The sequence below is a fragment of the Asparagus officinalis genome, chromosome 5 (genome assembly GCF_001876935.1).
Source record: "Asparagus officinalis chromosome 5, Aspof.V1, whole genome shotgun sequence".
In the NCBI taxonomy this organism is placed as follows: domain Eukaryota; kingdom Viridiplantae; phylum Streptophyta; class Magnoliopsida; order Asparagales; family Asparagaceae; genus Asparagus; species Asparagus officinalis.
Window position 1 is genome coordinate 108,015,690 of NC_033798.1, and position 18,834 is coordinate 108,034,523.

Below are 18,834 nucleotides of genomic sequence, written 5' to 3' on the forward strand. Positions count from 1 at the left end.
TGCCAAAATGCAACTGAATGTAGGAACCTAGTATGGGCTTGATACAAGTTAAGTTGGTGAATCATTTTGACTTAAATCTCAATTCCTACTGTGAGTATTAAATCAGTATAAATCATTTATGGATCCAAATGCGTTTTTGTGTTCTCAAGGAGCATTTGATACTATTATTAATCTTAACAAATCTCTTTGGCTCCTTATAAAAAGATGTTACCATTTCTCTTTTATTAAAAACAGAGAGATACATATCTTCTTCACCGGAAGGGCATAAAGGAATCCTAAAACACCGAATAGAAATCGTAACTGAATATAAAGAAACACTAGAGTCGTAACTGAATATAAAGAAATACTAGAGGCACACTATTGGACACAATCCCAACCACACCCCCTCACCTGCTACAGTGCAGGGGGCCTCACATGAGATTTTTTTTTAAAAATCCCATGTGGGGCCCCCTGCACTGTAGCAGGTGATGGGGTGTGGTTGGGATTGTGTCCAATGGTGTGCCTCTAGTGCCACTCCTGAAGATATTCAGTGTCAACCATTCTCAAGATAGTAACATCTTCGGATTCCGACGTCTAAAAAGCCTATCTAGGCCCGACTCGATGCCTGAACTATCTCTTGATTGGCCAGCGAATTGTCATCGGACCAATAGAATTCGCCCAGCTGTCCCCCTGCTCCGCGCCGAATCGAATCCGAGGCCAAGATCCCTTCAGCAAAAATAATCCCAACCAGGGGCTTCAACGTGAAATTCACAAACACTGCGCTAGCGGTCCGAACCAGCGACCCGAACCCAAAACCCCTGCTTAAGTCTCCCGTCTTCTTTCTAGGTTCATCTTCCTTCATTTTCAAAGATCTCGAAGAGCTTCTTCGATCCGCCAGCAATGGCGGCCTCAACTGAGATCAAAGGATCGGGCACGCTAAGGAACGCCTTTGGCGGAGTTCTCGGATTCTTCATCCTTCTTCTCATCGGAGTTCTAGCCTTCTCGATCCGTCTCTTTTCTGTGAGTGCCTTGGTCTTCATCGATCTGTCGACGGATCCTTGAAACCCTAGATCTGATCTATTATAATTTGGTGAGGCTGAGATTGCATTCCGTTATTTATTATTATTATTATTTTTTTTGCAGGTTATCAAGTATGAGAGCGTGATCCACGAGTTTGATCCGTACTTCAATTACAGAGTCACCCAGGTTTGATAATGCTCCTTTGTTTTGTTATCGTTAGCTCTAATTGGTTTCGTAATTTATATCAAAAACCTTTCGTTTCATGATTTACGGTCTAAAGATCCTAGCTTTAGCGTGATTCTGGTTCTGATTTGGTTGTTTCTTTCATGATAGTCAGGCTTGAGACGCTTGCTGATCAATTCCTTTAATTTTGCAACGAAAGATGGACTTTTTAGGCACAATATAGAAAATAGTGTTGAGTATCTCTTTCCAAATCCATCCCTCCTGCTATTGACAAAGTTAACGCTTTTGAGCTTGTCATGTAATGGAGAATTTTGTAGTGTGCTTCTTACGCTTAGTTTATTTGTTAAACATATTTTCTTCTTCTAGGCAGACTAATTTGTGTACTTCACCTTGCAACTAACAAAATCAGAGGGTGAAGTCAAATTTTCAAATGATGTAAGTATTATTTATAATATAACCATTATGCATCTATCACTTGATTAGAGATGTCTTCCTACTTTCTTTGTTGCTATCTGAGAGGGGTTTATTAGTGTTTTTAAAAAGAGGCCATATATGAGAGCTCTCAGGTTTGAACCATGGAGAAGTTAGTTTCACGCTCAAAAAAGGAGAAAGATTGTGTTATGTGATTGTTAGAGATAAACCTCTAACTTGATTGTACTTCTGTTTCAGTTTCTGACGAAGTATGGAATATATGATTTCTGGAACTGGTTTGATGATCGAACTTGGTACTAAATCCAAGTGCACATTCTTCTTTCACGGTTTAATTCTAACCATTTAACATCATGTTGATTATCTTACTTATCTGCTACCAGGTATCCTCTCGGCCGTGTGATTGGTGGAACTGTTTACCCTGGGCTGACGTTAACTGCTGGTACTATGTGGTGGTATGCTCTCAATATGTGTCACTCTTTTGAAACTATACAATCAGCCTACAATTCTTAATGATGTTTGAGGTATTGAGTTTCTTATTCTCCTTGTGCAGGATACTTAATTCTCTGAATATTCCTTTATCTGTGGAGACAGTCTGTGTTTTTACCGCTCCCGTCTTTTCAGCAAATGCAGCATGGGCCACATACCTCTTGACAAAAGTATTTTTTCTGAAAAATCTTATCGCGCACCTTACCTTGAATTCCAGGCCTCTGCTCTTTATTGATGTGTACGATGTGTTTCTTGTAGGAAGTTAAGGGCACAGGTGCTGGATTAACTGCAGCTGCTCTTTTAGCCATGGTAATTATATACTGAGTTATATATCTGTGCAAAGAAAATCCTAACCAGAATTGACTGATTGGTTATCTAAGATTGGTATTTTATTTACTGATACTCGAAGAAAGGATGTTCCTGTATCACATTTTGTTCGGATGGAGTTCTTAATGACAACGCACAGATGGTGGTCAGAAGATATTGCTTTCCATATATTCTATATGTTTGCAGCCATGGCTTTACGTCTTTGTAGGTTTAACACTTTTAACTGGATAGATCAGCCTCACTATGTGCACACAAACACTCATGATCAAATTTTTGCAGAACCAAAATTAGAGGTTTAAGAATAGTGCTATAGTGTTTTGCCTTTATTACAATTAGCATCTGATTTGAATTATTCTACTGCTAGACACCCCAATATGTTGGCTAACATGGACTATATCAATTTGATCTACATAAATTCACTTGCAGTAAAGTACTGCAGTGAATTTAGTCAGATTTAAAAATGTTGTATAATGATGAACATGATAAAGTACAACACCTCAAAGGGTTCACACTATACATATTAGATAAACCATTTTGGGCCTTGTATATTCTGCGGCCTTGAATTTGTGGGCCTATAGAGCATTATTTGTATTCTGATACAAATTTCAAGCTCCAGATTTGCCAAAGTCAGACTGCATACATGATTGTACATGTATATGTCTGATAAAATGCATACATTGAAAGATTAGTTTTATATGCTTCAGACGTCTATATACAGGAAAAGCTCAGAGCTTAAAATAAACAAGAGAATAACTAGTAATCATAGGTTCATAAAAATGCACTCTTCTTTACATGCGCATTTTTTAAGTGAACAATAAAGAGAACAGATTTAAATCTGGTCTAGAAAGTGTCTGCATAGGTGGACGTTGGACGCATGTGTTATCTGATGTGATACATATATAATGAAGGAGGTTCCTACATTTCATGTAGGAGAACCCAATCTCTCTCTTGTTGTCCTTCTAATTGTTGATGATTGCTCTGTGTAATCACGTGATGTTTGGTTTGCATGCATTTTCTTTTATTTATTCGACTTGTATTGTATGTGATCCAACTAGGTAGGAAATTTAGCAGTCTTAAGAGTTTAATAAAGGAAAGGCCAAAGGATGTTGATTTTGTTGTTGAAGGCCAAAGGATGTTGATTTTGTTGTTGAAGAGAGAACCATCTATAGCTTGAGATTCTTTTGTTAGTACTGGATGTGTGACTATTTGTCCATCCAAGAACCTGTAGTCCTACATAAGGAATCATCATTTATATTGCATTTGAACCCTCTAGTTCAGTTTATGTATATGATTTAAGAAATTACCTGAATGTGATTTCTGTTTTTTTATTTGAAGCAAGAAAATTTCAATCATAACTGCATGCGGCCTTCATTAAAATCTGCATAATAAACTACCTAGAGAGTTCAGTCTCATTATAATGAGGCCTTAGGGTGGGTGATGCTGCCCATTCAGGTGCTGGGAGTCTGGGAACAAAAAAATGCAATACTGCTGCTATTGTTTATTTCTTGATCTTTGTGGTTTTCCACATGAATCCAAATAAACGTGTGCTTTCTTTGCCTGTTTTCAGGTACCTTCCTACATCTCACGGTCTGTGGCTGGCAGCTATGATAATGAAGCTGTAGCAATTTTTGCTTTGATCTTCACCTTTTATCTTTATATAAAGGTAAGAATTGGCTCGGATGTGTTCTCAGAATGTTATTCCTTCCCTTGGGTACTCTTTTCTTCAGTACTTTATTCTCAAGAATGATGTCACTTGTACTTATATTTCCAGTGATATTCAACTGTAATCGGTTTGATTTGATATTGTTTGTTATGTACAGACGTTGAACACAGGATCACTCTTTTATGCAACCCTAAATGCTCTGGCATACTTTTACATGGTGAGCATCATATAATGTGTCTGATGACTATAGTGTGTTGCTTTCACTTCTAACATATAATCTCTCATGTTCTCTCTCCTTTCAGGTGTGCTCTTGGGGAGGCTACACGTTCATCATTAACCTTATTCCAATGCATGTTCTCCTATGTATTGTAACTGGTCGCTACTCTTCGCGATTATATATTGCATATGCCCCTCTTGTAAGTATTTGAGGCTATTCACAGCTTGGACTTATGAAAATTGTACTCTGTTACCATACCTTATTGACACTACAATAATTAACTTGTTGATTTAACCATAAGTCTTACTTAATTCGTCATCTCTGCAAATGCAGGTTGTCTTGGGTACTCTTCTTGCCGCCTTGGTGCCCGTCGTTGGTTTTAATGCAGTGATGACCTCAGAGCATTTTGCTTCTTTTTTGGTTTGTTCTACTTCTTTGATAATTGCATATTTTTTTCCTCTCACGTATATGCATGCGCATGCTCATCGTGATGTTTCAATACAACAACAAAGCCTTTTCCCAGTATTCCAGGGTCAGTTACTTGAATCCTTTTTTTTCCCAATCAAAACCAGTTACTTGAATTCTTGGTATGTGTAACAGTGGAAACATTTTTATGAGTTGCCTACTGAATCAGTTTATTGACAAAACATAAGCTTCTTGTCTATTTTTTACCAGCTATTTAGATTTTTTTTATCTTGAATTAGAGTGTGATCAATACATGTTTATTATGGTCAATAACACTATTTTATTCCTTCTGTACCTATATCGTATATATTTTCTGGAAGGAAATTTGGTTTCAGAATGATAAAATTGTCTTGCAGCCATTTTTTGCGTTTGTTCTAGATATATGTCTAGCTGAATATCATGTTTATTATGGCCAAATGCTTTTCCTTATGTTAGTTTCTGCTTAATTTACAGGTTTTCATTATTATTCATGTGGTTGCGCTTGTTTATTATATCAAAGGGATTCTGTCTCCAAAGATGTTTAAAGTGGCCATGACACTCGTTTTGACGTTAGGAACGTAAGTTTGTACTCCTGTAAGATTGTATTTTTATATTTTATCTCGCAACATAAAAAGAAAAGATCTTTAGAAATTAGTAAATGCATGGTGATGTAAGAGTATTAGCAACATTATTTCATGAGTTGGCAGAAAAGTTATCTTGGAAACTGAAATTAAGTTGTGACTGAGGCTGTTGTATAATTTCTTCTGGGCCTGTGCCCAAGTGCTTTGATTGCTCGATGTTTTCTAGAAGTTATCTTGCTAATTAATATAAATCTTCTGTGCAGAGCTATTTGTTTTGCAGTTTTAGCTATTCTGGTTGCATTAGTAGCTTCCAGCCCAACAAAAGGGTGGAGTGGTCGTAGCTTGAGTCTTCTTGATCCGTAAGCTCCTCTTCTTCGACGCAATGTTAATTTACCTGAAGACTTTTTCTACGTACTGCATGACACAGCCATTAATAGATAGTTATAGTTACTGCAGCTGTAGCATTTGGAATTCTGAATGTTTGGTGACAATGTGATGTAAAAGTTAAAAATTAGGCATATGTTGACTCCAACATATGTATATTTTTCTTCTGTTCATTGGTAACTTATGGCTCTCAAGAATTCCTTGCCAGTCTGCTAAGAATTTAATTTAGCACAACAATGGTTGGAGTATGTATATGCGTATGCATTTTTATACACTTCTCTGCTTATGCAGAAATGTTGATCTTTTCATTTTGAATTCAAAAGAAACATGTTTTTTTTTCCTATTGTTTCTTCAGCTCTGTTTGATAATGATATAAACTAGTAACTCTGCCATCTTCTCTTCTGTGAACAGAACATATGCAAGCAAGTATATACCCATCATTGCTAGTGTTAGTGAACATCAGCCACCAACTTGGCCCTCTTATTTCATGGACATCAACGTGTTAGCATTCTTGGTTCCAGCTGGTATCATTGTAAGTATCATACAGGACTTGCAAAAAAATTGCATGTTGACCTTTATTTTGCTGACATTTTTGTTGATATTTCTATGTTTAGCCTGCTGATAGTAACTGAGTGCTCAATTTTATGTGCTTGGCAGGCATGCTTTTTACCACTTTCTGATGCCAGTTCATTTGTAATATTGTATATTGTAACATCAGTATATTTCTCTGGAGTAATGGTAAGGAATTCAGTTCTGCTTGGGCTCCTTGTTTATTTATGATTCTTCTCCTTATATCTTCTAAATGATTTACCAGGTGCGCCTCATGCTTGTATTGGCTCCAGCTGCATGCATTATGTCTGGCATTGCTCTTTCTGAAGCCTTTTCTGTATTCACTCGATCAATTAAACTTCAGCTGCCTAATTTAGTAGAAAATCCTATATCTAATGTAAGTGCGTGTGTTATTGTTTTCTTCTAGTTGATCTGCAGCAAGTTAGATCTCATAAACTGATCGTGACTTTGTTTTTAACCTTCCTGATTACCATTTGACTTTTAAGGAAGGAGATACTAAAGCCGAGAACCCTGTAGCACAAAATGATGTAGTTAAGGTGGATAAGCAAGTTGCAGCTAATAAATCCGAAGATGTCCCGAGAGATAGGCCATCAAAAAAGAACCGGAGAAAGGATAAGGAAAAGGAGAAGGAGATTGTAGATAAGGTTCCTACCAAGACACGTAACGAGAAAAGGCTTCTTGTTTTGCCTCTAGAAGCATCTGCTGTCGCTATTATTCTACTCATCGTACTTGGGGGCTTCTATGTGGTACGCCCTTAATCTTGCTCAAAGTTATGAATGGTTTTGTTTGCCTGTATAATTTTCTATTTACAATTCTTGCTTAGAAGTATTAGAATCTTAAACCTAATGCCATGAGCCTAACTGCATAGGGTTTGTGCAGATTAGAATTTGGCCCTTAATTTTGGAACATTTCAAACTAATGTGGAACCAAATTACTGCAGTCACATCTTAACATGCATGCATATTGACATATGCACATACATGAATGCAGAATGCATATGAGGTCCTATGCAGGTGGATCCCACCCACCTTTATCTGTTAATTGCAGATTTGTAATAGGGTAAGCCTAGGTTTGCATGCTATTGAGTTCAAAGAGGGGGAAAAATTAGAAAATAATGTAATACTTGAGTTAAAAGATTTGGAGAATAACATGATATAGGATTCTTTCTATTGGTTCTGTCTGCGTTTTTGGCATCTATTCCCAAATGATCAAGGGTGTTCACTTAGTCGAATTTCTTGTTGATTCCTCGCTTTGTTTTCTCTGCTTCCCTATATATATTACTTACCAATAAAAATGCTTTTACAGTTGATTTTGGAATCAAAGTAATTGCATTCTGGTAGGTGCTCTGTATTGGGTTTATAGACATCAAAGATGGATTCTTTATTGAGGATGCTATGCATAGCTGGGTTATACCTTGCTACATTGGATATTGGCAACACAACCCACAGAAATATGTAGAGCTCCAGAGAAATAACATTGAAAAAATAGTACAAATAATTAAATAAAAATAATTACTTAATCATCTTTGATAGTATGAATGATGGCACTATATGAGAACACTGAGAATCATAACCTAGGTAGACTTTATTGGTGACTTCATCATTAATTCATTATTGAAGCCTCACCTTCTTAAAATGGGATACACAGCATCAGGCTCTGTGATAGAATTGGAAAATTTTCACTGCCTGCTGGCACGTTGACAACAACCCCCTAAATCGGTTTCAGAATCATGTCTATCGACAAGAAGATGTTTTCTAAGACTAGAAACATAGACCTTCCAATCATTATCAGCAGAAAAGAGAACTATATCCAAGAGAGAGGGTTGCCATAATAATCCTAGAATGCCAATATTATGCGTAAAAAATATCTCACTTTATTTGTCATGCAAATTAAGCTTATGCAATTGTGGAGGAACCTTTCGTACCCCTAAGCTAATAGTCTCAATGAAAGTGAAACTTAATAGATTTTCTATTGGGAATAGCATTGAATAATTCACACATCTTGGTTCCTAACTTATAAATTATGAAATTTCAGTTCTTTAAATTTTTAGATTAACTAGGTCCAAGTCCACTCGACACTTGCCTGCTTGCCCTAAAACCGAGTGAGGCACTCGCAGAAATGCTCTAGACGTTTAGACCTGCTTCTATAGCAGGAAGGGCAATGCTAGATATCATAAGTTATATGCTCATTCTACAAGATATAAGGATGGCATTTTGCACTGAAATTAAGCATACTAAATTTCTTTAGTTTTTCATGGTCAATATACTCACCTTAGATGCATTATTTTTGAAGTTTATCTATGTATTCCTATGCAGGTTCATTGTGTATGGGCAGCAGCAGAGGCTTATTCTGCTCCTTCCATTGTTCTGACATCTCAATCACATGATGGATTGCATGTATTTGATGATTTCCGTGAAGCCTATTCGTGGTTAAGTCATAATACTGATGTAGATGATAAGGTGTGCTATCCTCTCTGTATTTACTATACATACAAAACTAACTTTTGGTTCCAAATTATTAATGGCTGACTTAACTTTTTGTCACCTTATAATTTTAGGTGATTAAGTTTAGCTTTTGTTTTATATTCCTTTCATGGTAATACCTTCCAGAGCAGTATTATTTTTCTAGCTTACCACAGTCTATAGCTAATGGTTTTGAAGAGAAGAAGAGCTAACTTCTTTCTTTGAAAAAATTTAAGTGGATTACTCTTCTTTGTTCAATGTTTGCACATGAGAATCACTGAAATAGTGAAAAATAATGTTGTCTTCTAAATGATTAAGATTAATTACTTGAGGTGCTATTGTTGCGTTTATTTCATACAAGAAATCATTCTAGTTTTTGGATCCATATTTTTACATGTTTGAGTTATTTATTTGTTTGTTTCTTTTGGGTTGGGGTATTAATGGTTACTTATTATGATGCTATTACTGTTCCTGCTGTCTGAGAACCTTTTAAAAATCTCATATCAATGCTATTATACACGAACGGGAACTCCAACACCCTTGTGTTCTTACATGTGTATAATATGCTAAGTTGTTATTGCAATATTAAGAATGAAATGCTCCTGCGTTACCAGTTTGCAAAAATGAGCTTCATTAGAACTCCTAAGGTGGGCCATTCTGTGGATGATCCTCAATATTCCTCTTGATCTACTAAAGCAAAATTAGTTTTAAGAATGAGCGATCAGATCAGGTTGTTTCAAAAACTGATTGCTTATGCATCAAGTGATTGAAATAGCCTATATATGCCATAGAAAAAGATATTACTAAACATATTGGAACAAATATCTTGCTTGTGTTGAAAGTTGCAAATCATCCCATAGAATGGCCCCATAGTCCTAAAAAATTTGATTTTGAGAATTGGTTCCGCTAGAGCATCTTCCACAAGTAATTGCTTCTTCGTAAGGTTTATAATTATTTGGTAATGTTCTGTATTATTGTTGATCATTTGAGAATTCTCCTGTATAGATAGGAGCTTAAATGTTTGCTATTAGTTATGTCACTGTGTTAGGTACTTTTATTGACTGATGAAGACGAAGGGTCTCTTTACCAGCAACAGAAGATTGAATTCTTTTATATCCTTTAGAATTATTCTTATCCAATTCGGATTTGCTTTATACATACTTGGGAACTTAGTTTTGAGTCCTGGCAATTGTGTACCTGATTCAATTTGGTCTGTATTTTAATTTGTTTGGGTTCCTTGAGCTACATTTTTCACCATGCCTTGCAGAGCCTTTGGTTGAAATAATCATCGACATGTTTCAAGAGTTGGTCTGGATTCAGATATCCTCTAAACATAATTGTATTGTCACCATTTAGTGTCTTCATACAACAGAACAGATATGGGGCAATGAATATTTAGTGCACAAGATGTACAATCTTGGGCATTTCCTACCATCTTTTGTTTGCATTTTTTTTCATTACTTGTTCTGTTGCACAGTTTATATATTATATAAAGTATTCCCTTCAAATTAACACAAGTGATCTTGATCGTAGGAGCTTTTTTTCACCTACAACTCTTACTTTGTCCAAGAGTATATATGTGACATGGAAAATATCTTCTCTATATTAGATCTAAATTTACTTGAACATAATGATTGAAAGTAACAAGACGTGCTGCAGGTGGCATCTTGGTGGGACTATGGATATCAAACAACGGCAATGGCTAATCGTACTGTCATAGTTGATAATAATACCTGGAACAATACCCACATTGCCACTGTAGGTACAGCAATGTCTTCTCCTGAGAAGGCAGCTTGGGAGATTTTCAACTCATTGGATGTGAAATATGTCCTTGTTGTCTTTGGAGGTGAGTACTTCAGTATAAATTATTATGCATCTTCTAGTTAATTTGGACCAGCACTTAAGGACCTTTTTCTGATAATTAGGTCTTGTTGGCTACCCAAGTGATGATATTAATAAGTTCTTGTGGATGGTTCGCATTGGAGGTGGTGTATTTCCCCACATCAAGGAACCTGACTATCTTGTAAGTTTTCACTTTGCTTGACACCAATTTAATGAATGCCAACCTTGATTATTCTGGCATTTGTTTCTCCAATCAAGAGTTGTAATTCATTTTCTGAGGAAGCTTCTTTTTTGCTAAAATTAATTGGGTCTTCCTTGTGCTGCAAAAGATAATTCTCGCGAGGCATGCACTTACGTGCACTATCCAGCTCCTTGTGTACAGACCTTTACATATACCATCCTTGCTTGGATTTAATTTTGATATAAATTTATCTCTGCTGTACTTGCACCTGTTCAAGGGCATATATTTTCCTTCATCCTCGCTTTTGCTCAAGTGTCTTTTATTTTATTTATGTTCCCCTTTCTTCATTTATTAGAGGGATGGCCAGTACCGTATTGACTCCCATGCAACCCCAACAATGCTGAACTGCCTTATGTACAAGCTCTCCTATTACAGGTACGGCTTTATTTATCTTTGCATGAGTATATATCTATTTTCAGGACTGTTGCTGTATTAATTTGTTTATTTTCTCCCTCATAGGTTCGTTGAGACAGATGGCAAAGGTTTTGATAGAGTGAGAAGGACAGAAATAGGCAAGAAATATTTCAAGCTAACCCATTTTGAGGAGGTGAGGTTTTTTCCCCTCTGTTGAAACATTTTTTATTCTCGTTCAGTCAATATGTGAGTGTTGCCTTAAGCCTATAGGTTACGTTGAAGCTTTGTCTCGTGTTATCATGTTCATTGCAATGTCCTTGATCCAGGTATTCACAACACATCACTGGATGGTTCGAATCTACAAGTTGAAACCTCAAAGGAATAGAATACGTGGGAAGTTGAAGAAATCTAAATCAGTACGTTCAACACCAAATATTTCAGTAGCTCTTTCCTCGAATCTGTTAAGGATTTATTCATTATTGACTCCACTTTTTTCCTGCAGAATTCCAAAGCAACTTCTACCGGCAGCCTAAAAAGAGATGGAAGTAGAAAAAGAAATCCATGGCAGTGAATCGATTCTCACATACGAAGCCCATTAGTTTAAAATATGGGGGCTTGAGACTCCAATAGGACCGGGGATCAAAACTGACGTCTCATAGTTTGCCTGTTCAAAAATAACTATTATGTTGTCGAAGATTTTTTGGAATATATGTACAATATATTATGTCCCCCACGTTAGCTTTACATCTACAAAGGGGCATTTGTTATGAAATTTTGAAGAAGCTATAGAGAAATGAAGTGAAGCTACTAAAAATGAGTTATACAGTAATTAGTTTGACTTTGATGCCTCTGCAGTAATTTGATGAGGCCTGTTATATAGGAGCAGTTAAGAATCGTTTATTATTATCTCCATCTTACATGTTCAATAATGATTTTCTGTCTCTGCTTTTTTTTCTTTGTACATGCAATCTCCCTGTTTCCATTATTCTCAAATGTAGATTCCGGGAGAAGTTGAGCTCTTGCTTCCATTATGTAAACAATCACAAGAGCTGCTGCCCCAGGGTGTCTCATGGATTACTCTTCAGGGCTTTACGGATCAAACTTGAGATATACGTACATATTTAATTTCAGTGGGTTGGGTAACATTGGGTGTTATTTTTCAATGAAGGATCAAAGATGGGATTCTAAACAAAGTAAGGGGACGTGTTGCCCACCATGAATCGAGTAAGTTGAGAAGCAACGATCTACTTTTTGATGCTTCAGGTTTAAATCATGTTCCTCTCGGTTTAGTCTATCGACCTCGAGATGATTAGTATCTTTAAACGTTATGGGATTTGAACATTGGTTTCCCAAATACAATTTCATAGCCCTTAGTTGTGATAAAAGTAAGAGTTCCCGATAAAAATGAAGTTAGCATTAATAGGAATGAAAAGATTGTGTAATAACAGGCAGGAGAAAATAGCATATGCAACCAAAACGAGCCAATTCGGTTCAACCTAAGATTTTTAAATATCTGAATTAGTTTTCAAAAGATTGTTTAGTCCTTGAAGTGATCTTTATATACAATTATGAAGCATAAGCGCCTGAGATCTTCTTCAGAGTTCAGTGCTTGAGAAGCGGACACTGCTTTGTATAGCTCAAGCTGACATTCACCATCGCTCAAGCAAATCATGAGATGCTCATAAATATTTCCTAATGCAAGAAATGAAATTTTATCAAGTCTTTTGTGAACAGTTTCAAAAGAAATCATACGGGAGAAGTAAAAGCAGAACCACTAAAAACATTGAATCATTCAGTAATCAGAATCGAGATAATACAGGTCAAAGAATTCCGAGTCTCGACACCAAATAATTTTCTCATACACCAACTATTAATGGTATAATACAAGTATACTCAAGTTCACCTATCCTGGAGAACATTGTCAATATCCACCGCATCATCATCATTATATAGTGCAAACACAGAGTTTCCCACAAAAGCAAGAAATTACGCATTACAGCAGTCTATGTTGGTCACTGCACTAGCCAACTCGTTCTCACATTCAGCACTCTGATTATTGGAGAAATATTTCAGGTTACAACCACCAAACACACCAAGATAAGAGTAATCACAAAAACCATGTTACATACGGGGGAATTTAAAAAAAAAAAACATCAAAATACTGATAACCCGGTACTCAATAAATTATAGACACCGTATAACAACATAACCTCTCCACATTTGAACAGAAACCCACAACATAACAAACATAGCGGTTCGCTGGTAAAGGAAATTATTCACAACTCAGTTCTCTGCATCCCATAGATTGACTGTCGTTAAAGAGGCAAGTTGAGGAAATGTAGAAAGCCAGAACTTTTACACTTCATCTAACTGAAAGAATGCTTAGGAACCAACTAGTATAAAAGAATAATGTAAATGGTAATCCACCTACTGTAGTCTGTGTCCAAACCTTGATAAATAACACTGATGCAAGTTCTGAAGGAACATCCATGAGCTGATCTACTTACTGCATATTAATATACACTAAAACCCAAAAAGCTAAAGCTTTTTAGGAAGTCCATAGGTTTTCTTCAGGAATTTGGAAGCAGCATCGTCGTTCCTGTAACAGAGAACACGCAAAATTGTATTTGCTTCAGTAGGGCTCCAATGACCTGAAGTCGGAGGCAAAGGATACCTAGATTTGGCTACAGGACCATGAGCCTCTACAATCAAGCGTTTGAAGCGGTCAACGAGGCTCTCTGTATCGGTTCGAAAAAGAGGTAAAATGTTTCTAACTTGAGTTGAAGCCTTCTCAACCAGTTCTTCTGGCAACCCATCACCATCAGCCAAGTATAAATCTTTAAGAGCCTTGAAATCATCTTCTAAAATCTGAGAATCCTGACGAGTGAACGAACGAGATGGGCCACCAGCCAAAAGCACCAGCAAAAACCCATCAAAGGAAGCTTTCATCAATGCTGTTATCACGCGATTACGTACTCTATTATGTACTGTTGTTGATATCATCTCGAGGTTAGGGTCAAGCTCTTTCAGCAAAGGATATATTCGAGAAGAAGCAGTTTCTCCAACATATAAGCCATCCCATAATACATGGCTTAGATCACGGAAGATGACCCTGTAAGCTGTTGCCTCACACAATTGTTGAATTCCTTCGTGAGAAGCAGCAAGGGAGAGCTCAAATTTGTTCTCAAACCCGTTTGATATGTCGGCTTGAGCTGATTCTACATTCCTTAAACAGGTTTTTATTTTCTTCTCCAGGTTGTCCAACTCGGTTCGTATATGATAGAGTGTATTCATACGGACACATAGCTGTGGCAAACTGTTAGAAGCTTCTCCATTCATTGTTCCAACCTGTGATCTCCTTTTCTGCAAATTCTGAGATTTGTCTTTCTTCTTGAATAAACCTGAGTTTGTCTCACATCTGGTAAGTGCTGGAAGTGCAGGAATAAAGGTGTTCCGAGTTCCTGAAATAAAAGAATTATCAGAGATGCTCAAAGATTTTTTATTCCTCAGACTTTGAAGCAAACAGTTTCAAACTTACCACAGCCTGACTTCACTTTAGATATATAGTACTGCAAGCTTCTATCAAGCCCGGTCAGCAAGTCCGGAAGCAAGGCTGGATGCATAGGAATTGGCAGCTGAAAGAATGCATCTAAAGTTTCATCGACTACTCTTAGAATATCAACTCCAGAGGGAGCAATATTCTCCTTGTTTGCCCTTGGGTTCCAAACCTGCATATTGTTCAGAAAAATCTCATTAAAATCTACTATTGCTTGTGCTACAAGTGATTGAAGTGAATGCTGAGAAAGCCCTTAAATGTTGTTCGCAACATGTTATAACCATTAAATAATTGCTCTCCAGCATTAACGGAAATATGATGGGTTAATCATAGTGAAATATTAGAGATTATAATCAGCATCATTCTCGTCACTCGGAGGTGAAATATGGACTATATTTCCCCATTAACATGGATACCTTCTGAAATGCACTGATAACCATAAGAAAGAAGATACTAGAAACATTATGATTGGCATGTGCAATATGATATTTCTTTGCCTTTCATGTATGATAATAAAAAATAAGCACAGATATACCTAACTAGTATTGTCATGTATGCTACTAGTACGACGAATATATATACCACAAATTAATCCGAGCATGTCATACAGCAAACCCTAGAGAATCATGTATTCTCAGGTGCTACCAATTGCTATTTTCCCCCATATGATCCCCAAAGTTCGACGACTAAGAATTCCACAAAATCAGTTGGTTGACCTGCCGGATCAGGCAATGGGCTACTCAAGGCCTGACAGAACGAACTAGAGAGAAGATTATCTTTCACTTAATCAGTTTATTTAACGAGTAAATCATTTCACCTAGTGCAGGAAACCGGAGACAACTTGGAATAATGTTGGAAGACAATTTGAACTCCATTCAGAAATTAGATTGGGCTTCAATTGGGATTTCAAAGGAGATTCCTCTGGTGCCCAAGGATAGGAATCCTGCCCAGTTTTATTGATGTAGGGATCCTTGCCAAGTGCCAAGTGAGAACCTTTTGGCAAATGCAAAATCCTATGTTCTGCAGAGATGCAAGGCACAAAAACAGTGACTTGCAGAACACCCTGCTTTTCCATCAGAAGATATTGCAAGAGGTATGACTTTCCAAATTAGGGAACATTATGGGAGAAACTCTCCTCGTTTTGGAAAATTACAAGGTTCCTAATGCTTCCCAGTAGACATTTGTTGCCTGTAGGGAATCAGTGCCTTGTACCTTTTACATAATTTCAATTGTAAAAAAAAGTAGAGACGGTCCCTGAAGCAAATTTCTTAAATCCAGCCTATTGCTAGTTAAACCCAACAAATAAACAAGTTACACAAACTAAACAAAATCCTAACAGATTAGATCCCATCCTAAACTTACATCACATCTCTCTTTCCAGCCAATTCAAAGACATGATCACTCTTTCTGTTAACCTTCCTCGCTAAAGGCAGCAATCTACCAAGATGGGGAAGTGTCTCTTTCCATAACTCTGAGGACATAGTCTTGCCTCATCAACTTTCCTCAGATCATACTCATTATGGTAGCTTGAGATTTGTTGAATCAAGCTATGTGAAATATCGACTAGACAAGTGCCAATATCTTTTATCATCTAATTCTATAACCAGGTTGCTGCAATAACTAGACAGTAAGGCTTTACACTTTCACTTCCATGAAAGTTTAAGAAGTAAATAAGGAAAAAGAAAAAGAAAATTCAACCTGCCAAAAGTAATGGTCCCAGTACCAGGTTTATGCCTTAAAAACTAAAATGATACGTGATTGAAAACATGACTTCAAATTTTAAACAGGACAATAAATCACAAGGTAATCTCCGAACAGATAACAATCATAATTAACCTATAAAACAAAGACAATCAGCTAAAACTTACAAAACATGTATCAGGAACATACCTGACGTATTAATAAAGACATATTCTATAATAAGACTGGGTCAAGGACTCAAGAGCAAAGGTCAAAGTTCTGAAGTGTTTCTGCCTGCTTGAGACAAAACTCAGCACCTCTACTATGGTTATGCGACCTATTGCTAGTATTTTGGCAGCATGACTTGAGTTAACACCTCAAGCGCCAAGATGGGATGAAAAGAAGGGGAAAGTTCAGAGAAGAAAAGGAGACCAGAGGAAGAACCAACAGAATAGGAAAAGGAATGAGTTTTCTTAATGAAAAGACCACTAAATTTTTTACTATCAAATAGTTTAATTTTTCACTTGATAACAATCAGCTTTTAAGATTTTTTTAAGGAAACAACCTGGAAGCTGTCTAGCATTTAGGCTCTTGGCATGCTTTTCAAAGCATTTAGGACACAAGTCAATCAGTGGCTCATCGCAAAAGCTAGTAAACAGTTATGAGCTTATGATCACACATGACCAAGAGCTTTTCAGGAAAAAGTATACGAACAAGGATACGTATTGCACTTCCAGAACAAGGCAAATGAAATTGAGGGGATAACATAGTGTTCAAATAAACCTAATCCATTATACGCTAGTTCCTTAAATAGCTTGCTGTACTATATGCATTTTTCAAATTGATTTGAAGGAGGGGGAAAATTTTTATTATTGCTAGATACAAAAGTCACCATCTTTCATAATTACTCCAAAAAAAAAGATCGACTTACACACATATGAATTGATTCTATCAACAATCTCCAAAAGAACAGTGTAAATATAACACGATCTGCTAGCGAAATAAAAGGACATAGACAGTAGCATGGCAATATATCATGACATTAAGGTAATTGGATACAACGTATCATTCATAAAACTTACGCTTGGGAGTAAATAATGAGGAAGAAAGAAAGAAAGGAAAGATAGATACCTCTTGTTGCAAGTTCCTGTCAATCCATTCCTTTAGTCTATCCACTCTTGTCTTTATCCACGTCTTCACAAGATCAGCAATGGAAGATTCAGCCTCGAAAGGAGGCATCTCACGGATTAGTGCCTTTCCACCATCCTCACTGTCAACAGACTCTTCAACAGCAATATGCACAAGATCTTTCTCCAACTTGTCTGCAGCTTTCAGTACTTGGACAGAATCAACAGTAAGTTCTGTAAGGCCTGAGATAAACTGCTTTAGTTCATTCCCATAACAAGAATGAAGAGTAGCGACAGCAACACCGCCAGCTAGAGGGTGCCACTTTTTCAATATCGGGCTGAATAACTCTTTCTCCTTGTTTGCAAGATCACCAATGCTCTTCGCAAGAATTGCAAGACGTGGAGTAGGAGTACTGTGGTTTTTCGATGATCGCCAACTTGATTCTGCTTCCTCCATTCTCTGACAATAAACAACAAATAAAGCAGTCTTTTAAGAAATTAACAGAGGATTAAAAACATAAATATCTAATAATACGAGGAAAACTATTTGTATATAATAGTTTTTACTCCAGTAGATGATACGATAGTATCCATAAGAAAGAATACAATTATCCTTGAAGTAAATAGTTCATACCCAGCTGCATAATTGAAAACTAGTCCCAATTAGCAACAAGTTTTTCTGATAAAAAATGTATTTCCCCATGAATTTGAGACCAACAAGAGTGTTGGTGATAAAATTTCTGCAATTAGGATCCTTCGAAATTTCAACACATCATTTTTGTTGATATAAATAATAATAAAATAGTGACAAACCCATGATACTCTAAACAAGGAGCTAGTGCTATTTTTCCCTTCCGGATACACTAGGGATTAGAGGTTGTTCCTATTGAGGATAAAATGAGAGACAATTGACTAAGGTGGTTTGGTCATGTACAATGAAGAACCCTAGCTTGTTTGGATTTGCACCTAGTGGAGGGAAGTTAAGGGAACATAGGATAAATTAAGGGAAGGTAAGGGAATATGTGAAACTTGTTTGGGAAATTAGTAAGGCAATCAAAGGAAGCGTATTTCACCCGTTTGACAAATCTAATAAAGTAAAAGGAAGGTAAGAGAATATATGTAAATTTACATAAGTACCTTACATGTTATTTCATTCCTTTGAAACTCATCTTGATGTAAGTGGTAAAACTGTCTGTGTAATATTCTCTTATTTTAAGAATTACATTCCCCTACCTTGCCCTCCATTACACCCCAATTTTTTTTTTTTTTTTAGGGAGGGGGGGGGG

General features: G+C 36.7%; 2 protein-coding genes across 2 annotated transcripts in view; one reads left to right on the top strand and one right to left on the bottom strand.

The window, feature by feature from the left end:
* LOC109840577 (dolichyl-diphosphooligosaccharide--protein glycosyltransferase subunit STT3A) lies at positions 737-12,070 on the top strand. The gene is made up of 23 exons (XM_020409285.1): positions 737-999; positions 1,123-1,185; positions 1,852-1,907; positions 1,995-2,066; positions 2,165-2,270; positions 2,359-2,409; positions 3,995-4,090; positions 4,248-4,307; positions 4,393-4,506; positions 4,641-4,727; positions 5,226-5,329; positions 5,596-5,691; positions 6,128-6,248; positions 6,374-6,454; positions 6,531-6,662; positions 6,772-7,032; positions 8,602-8,745; positions 10,408-10,594; positions 10,674-10,771; positions 11,127-11,206; positions 11,291-11,378; positions 11,512-11,601; positions 11,688-12,070. Exons 1-23 carry the CDS (start codon positions 880-882, stop codon positions 11,754-11,756), a joined length of 2,376 nt encoding a protein of 791 aa, XP_020264874.1. The 5' UTR covers positions 737-879; the 3' UTR covers positions 11,757-12,070.
* Positions 13,210-18,834, bottom strand: part of LOC109840578 — an 8,061-nt gene continuing 2,436 nt past the window's right edge. Inside the window, exons 3-5 of the mRNA XM_020409286.1 lie at positions 17,553-18,008; positions 14,724-14,913; positions 13,210-14,646 (exon numbers count right to left, since the gene is read on the bottom strand). Of these exons, the coding sequence (XP_020264875.1) occupies positions 13,724-14,646; positions 14,724-14,913; positions 17,553-18,008 (1,569 nt within the window). The 3' untranslated portion in view covers positions 13,210-13,723. The remainder of the gene's footprint in view (positions 14,647-14,723; positions 14,914-17,552; positions 18,009-18,834) is intronic.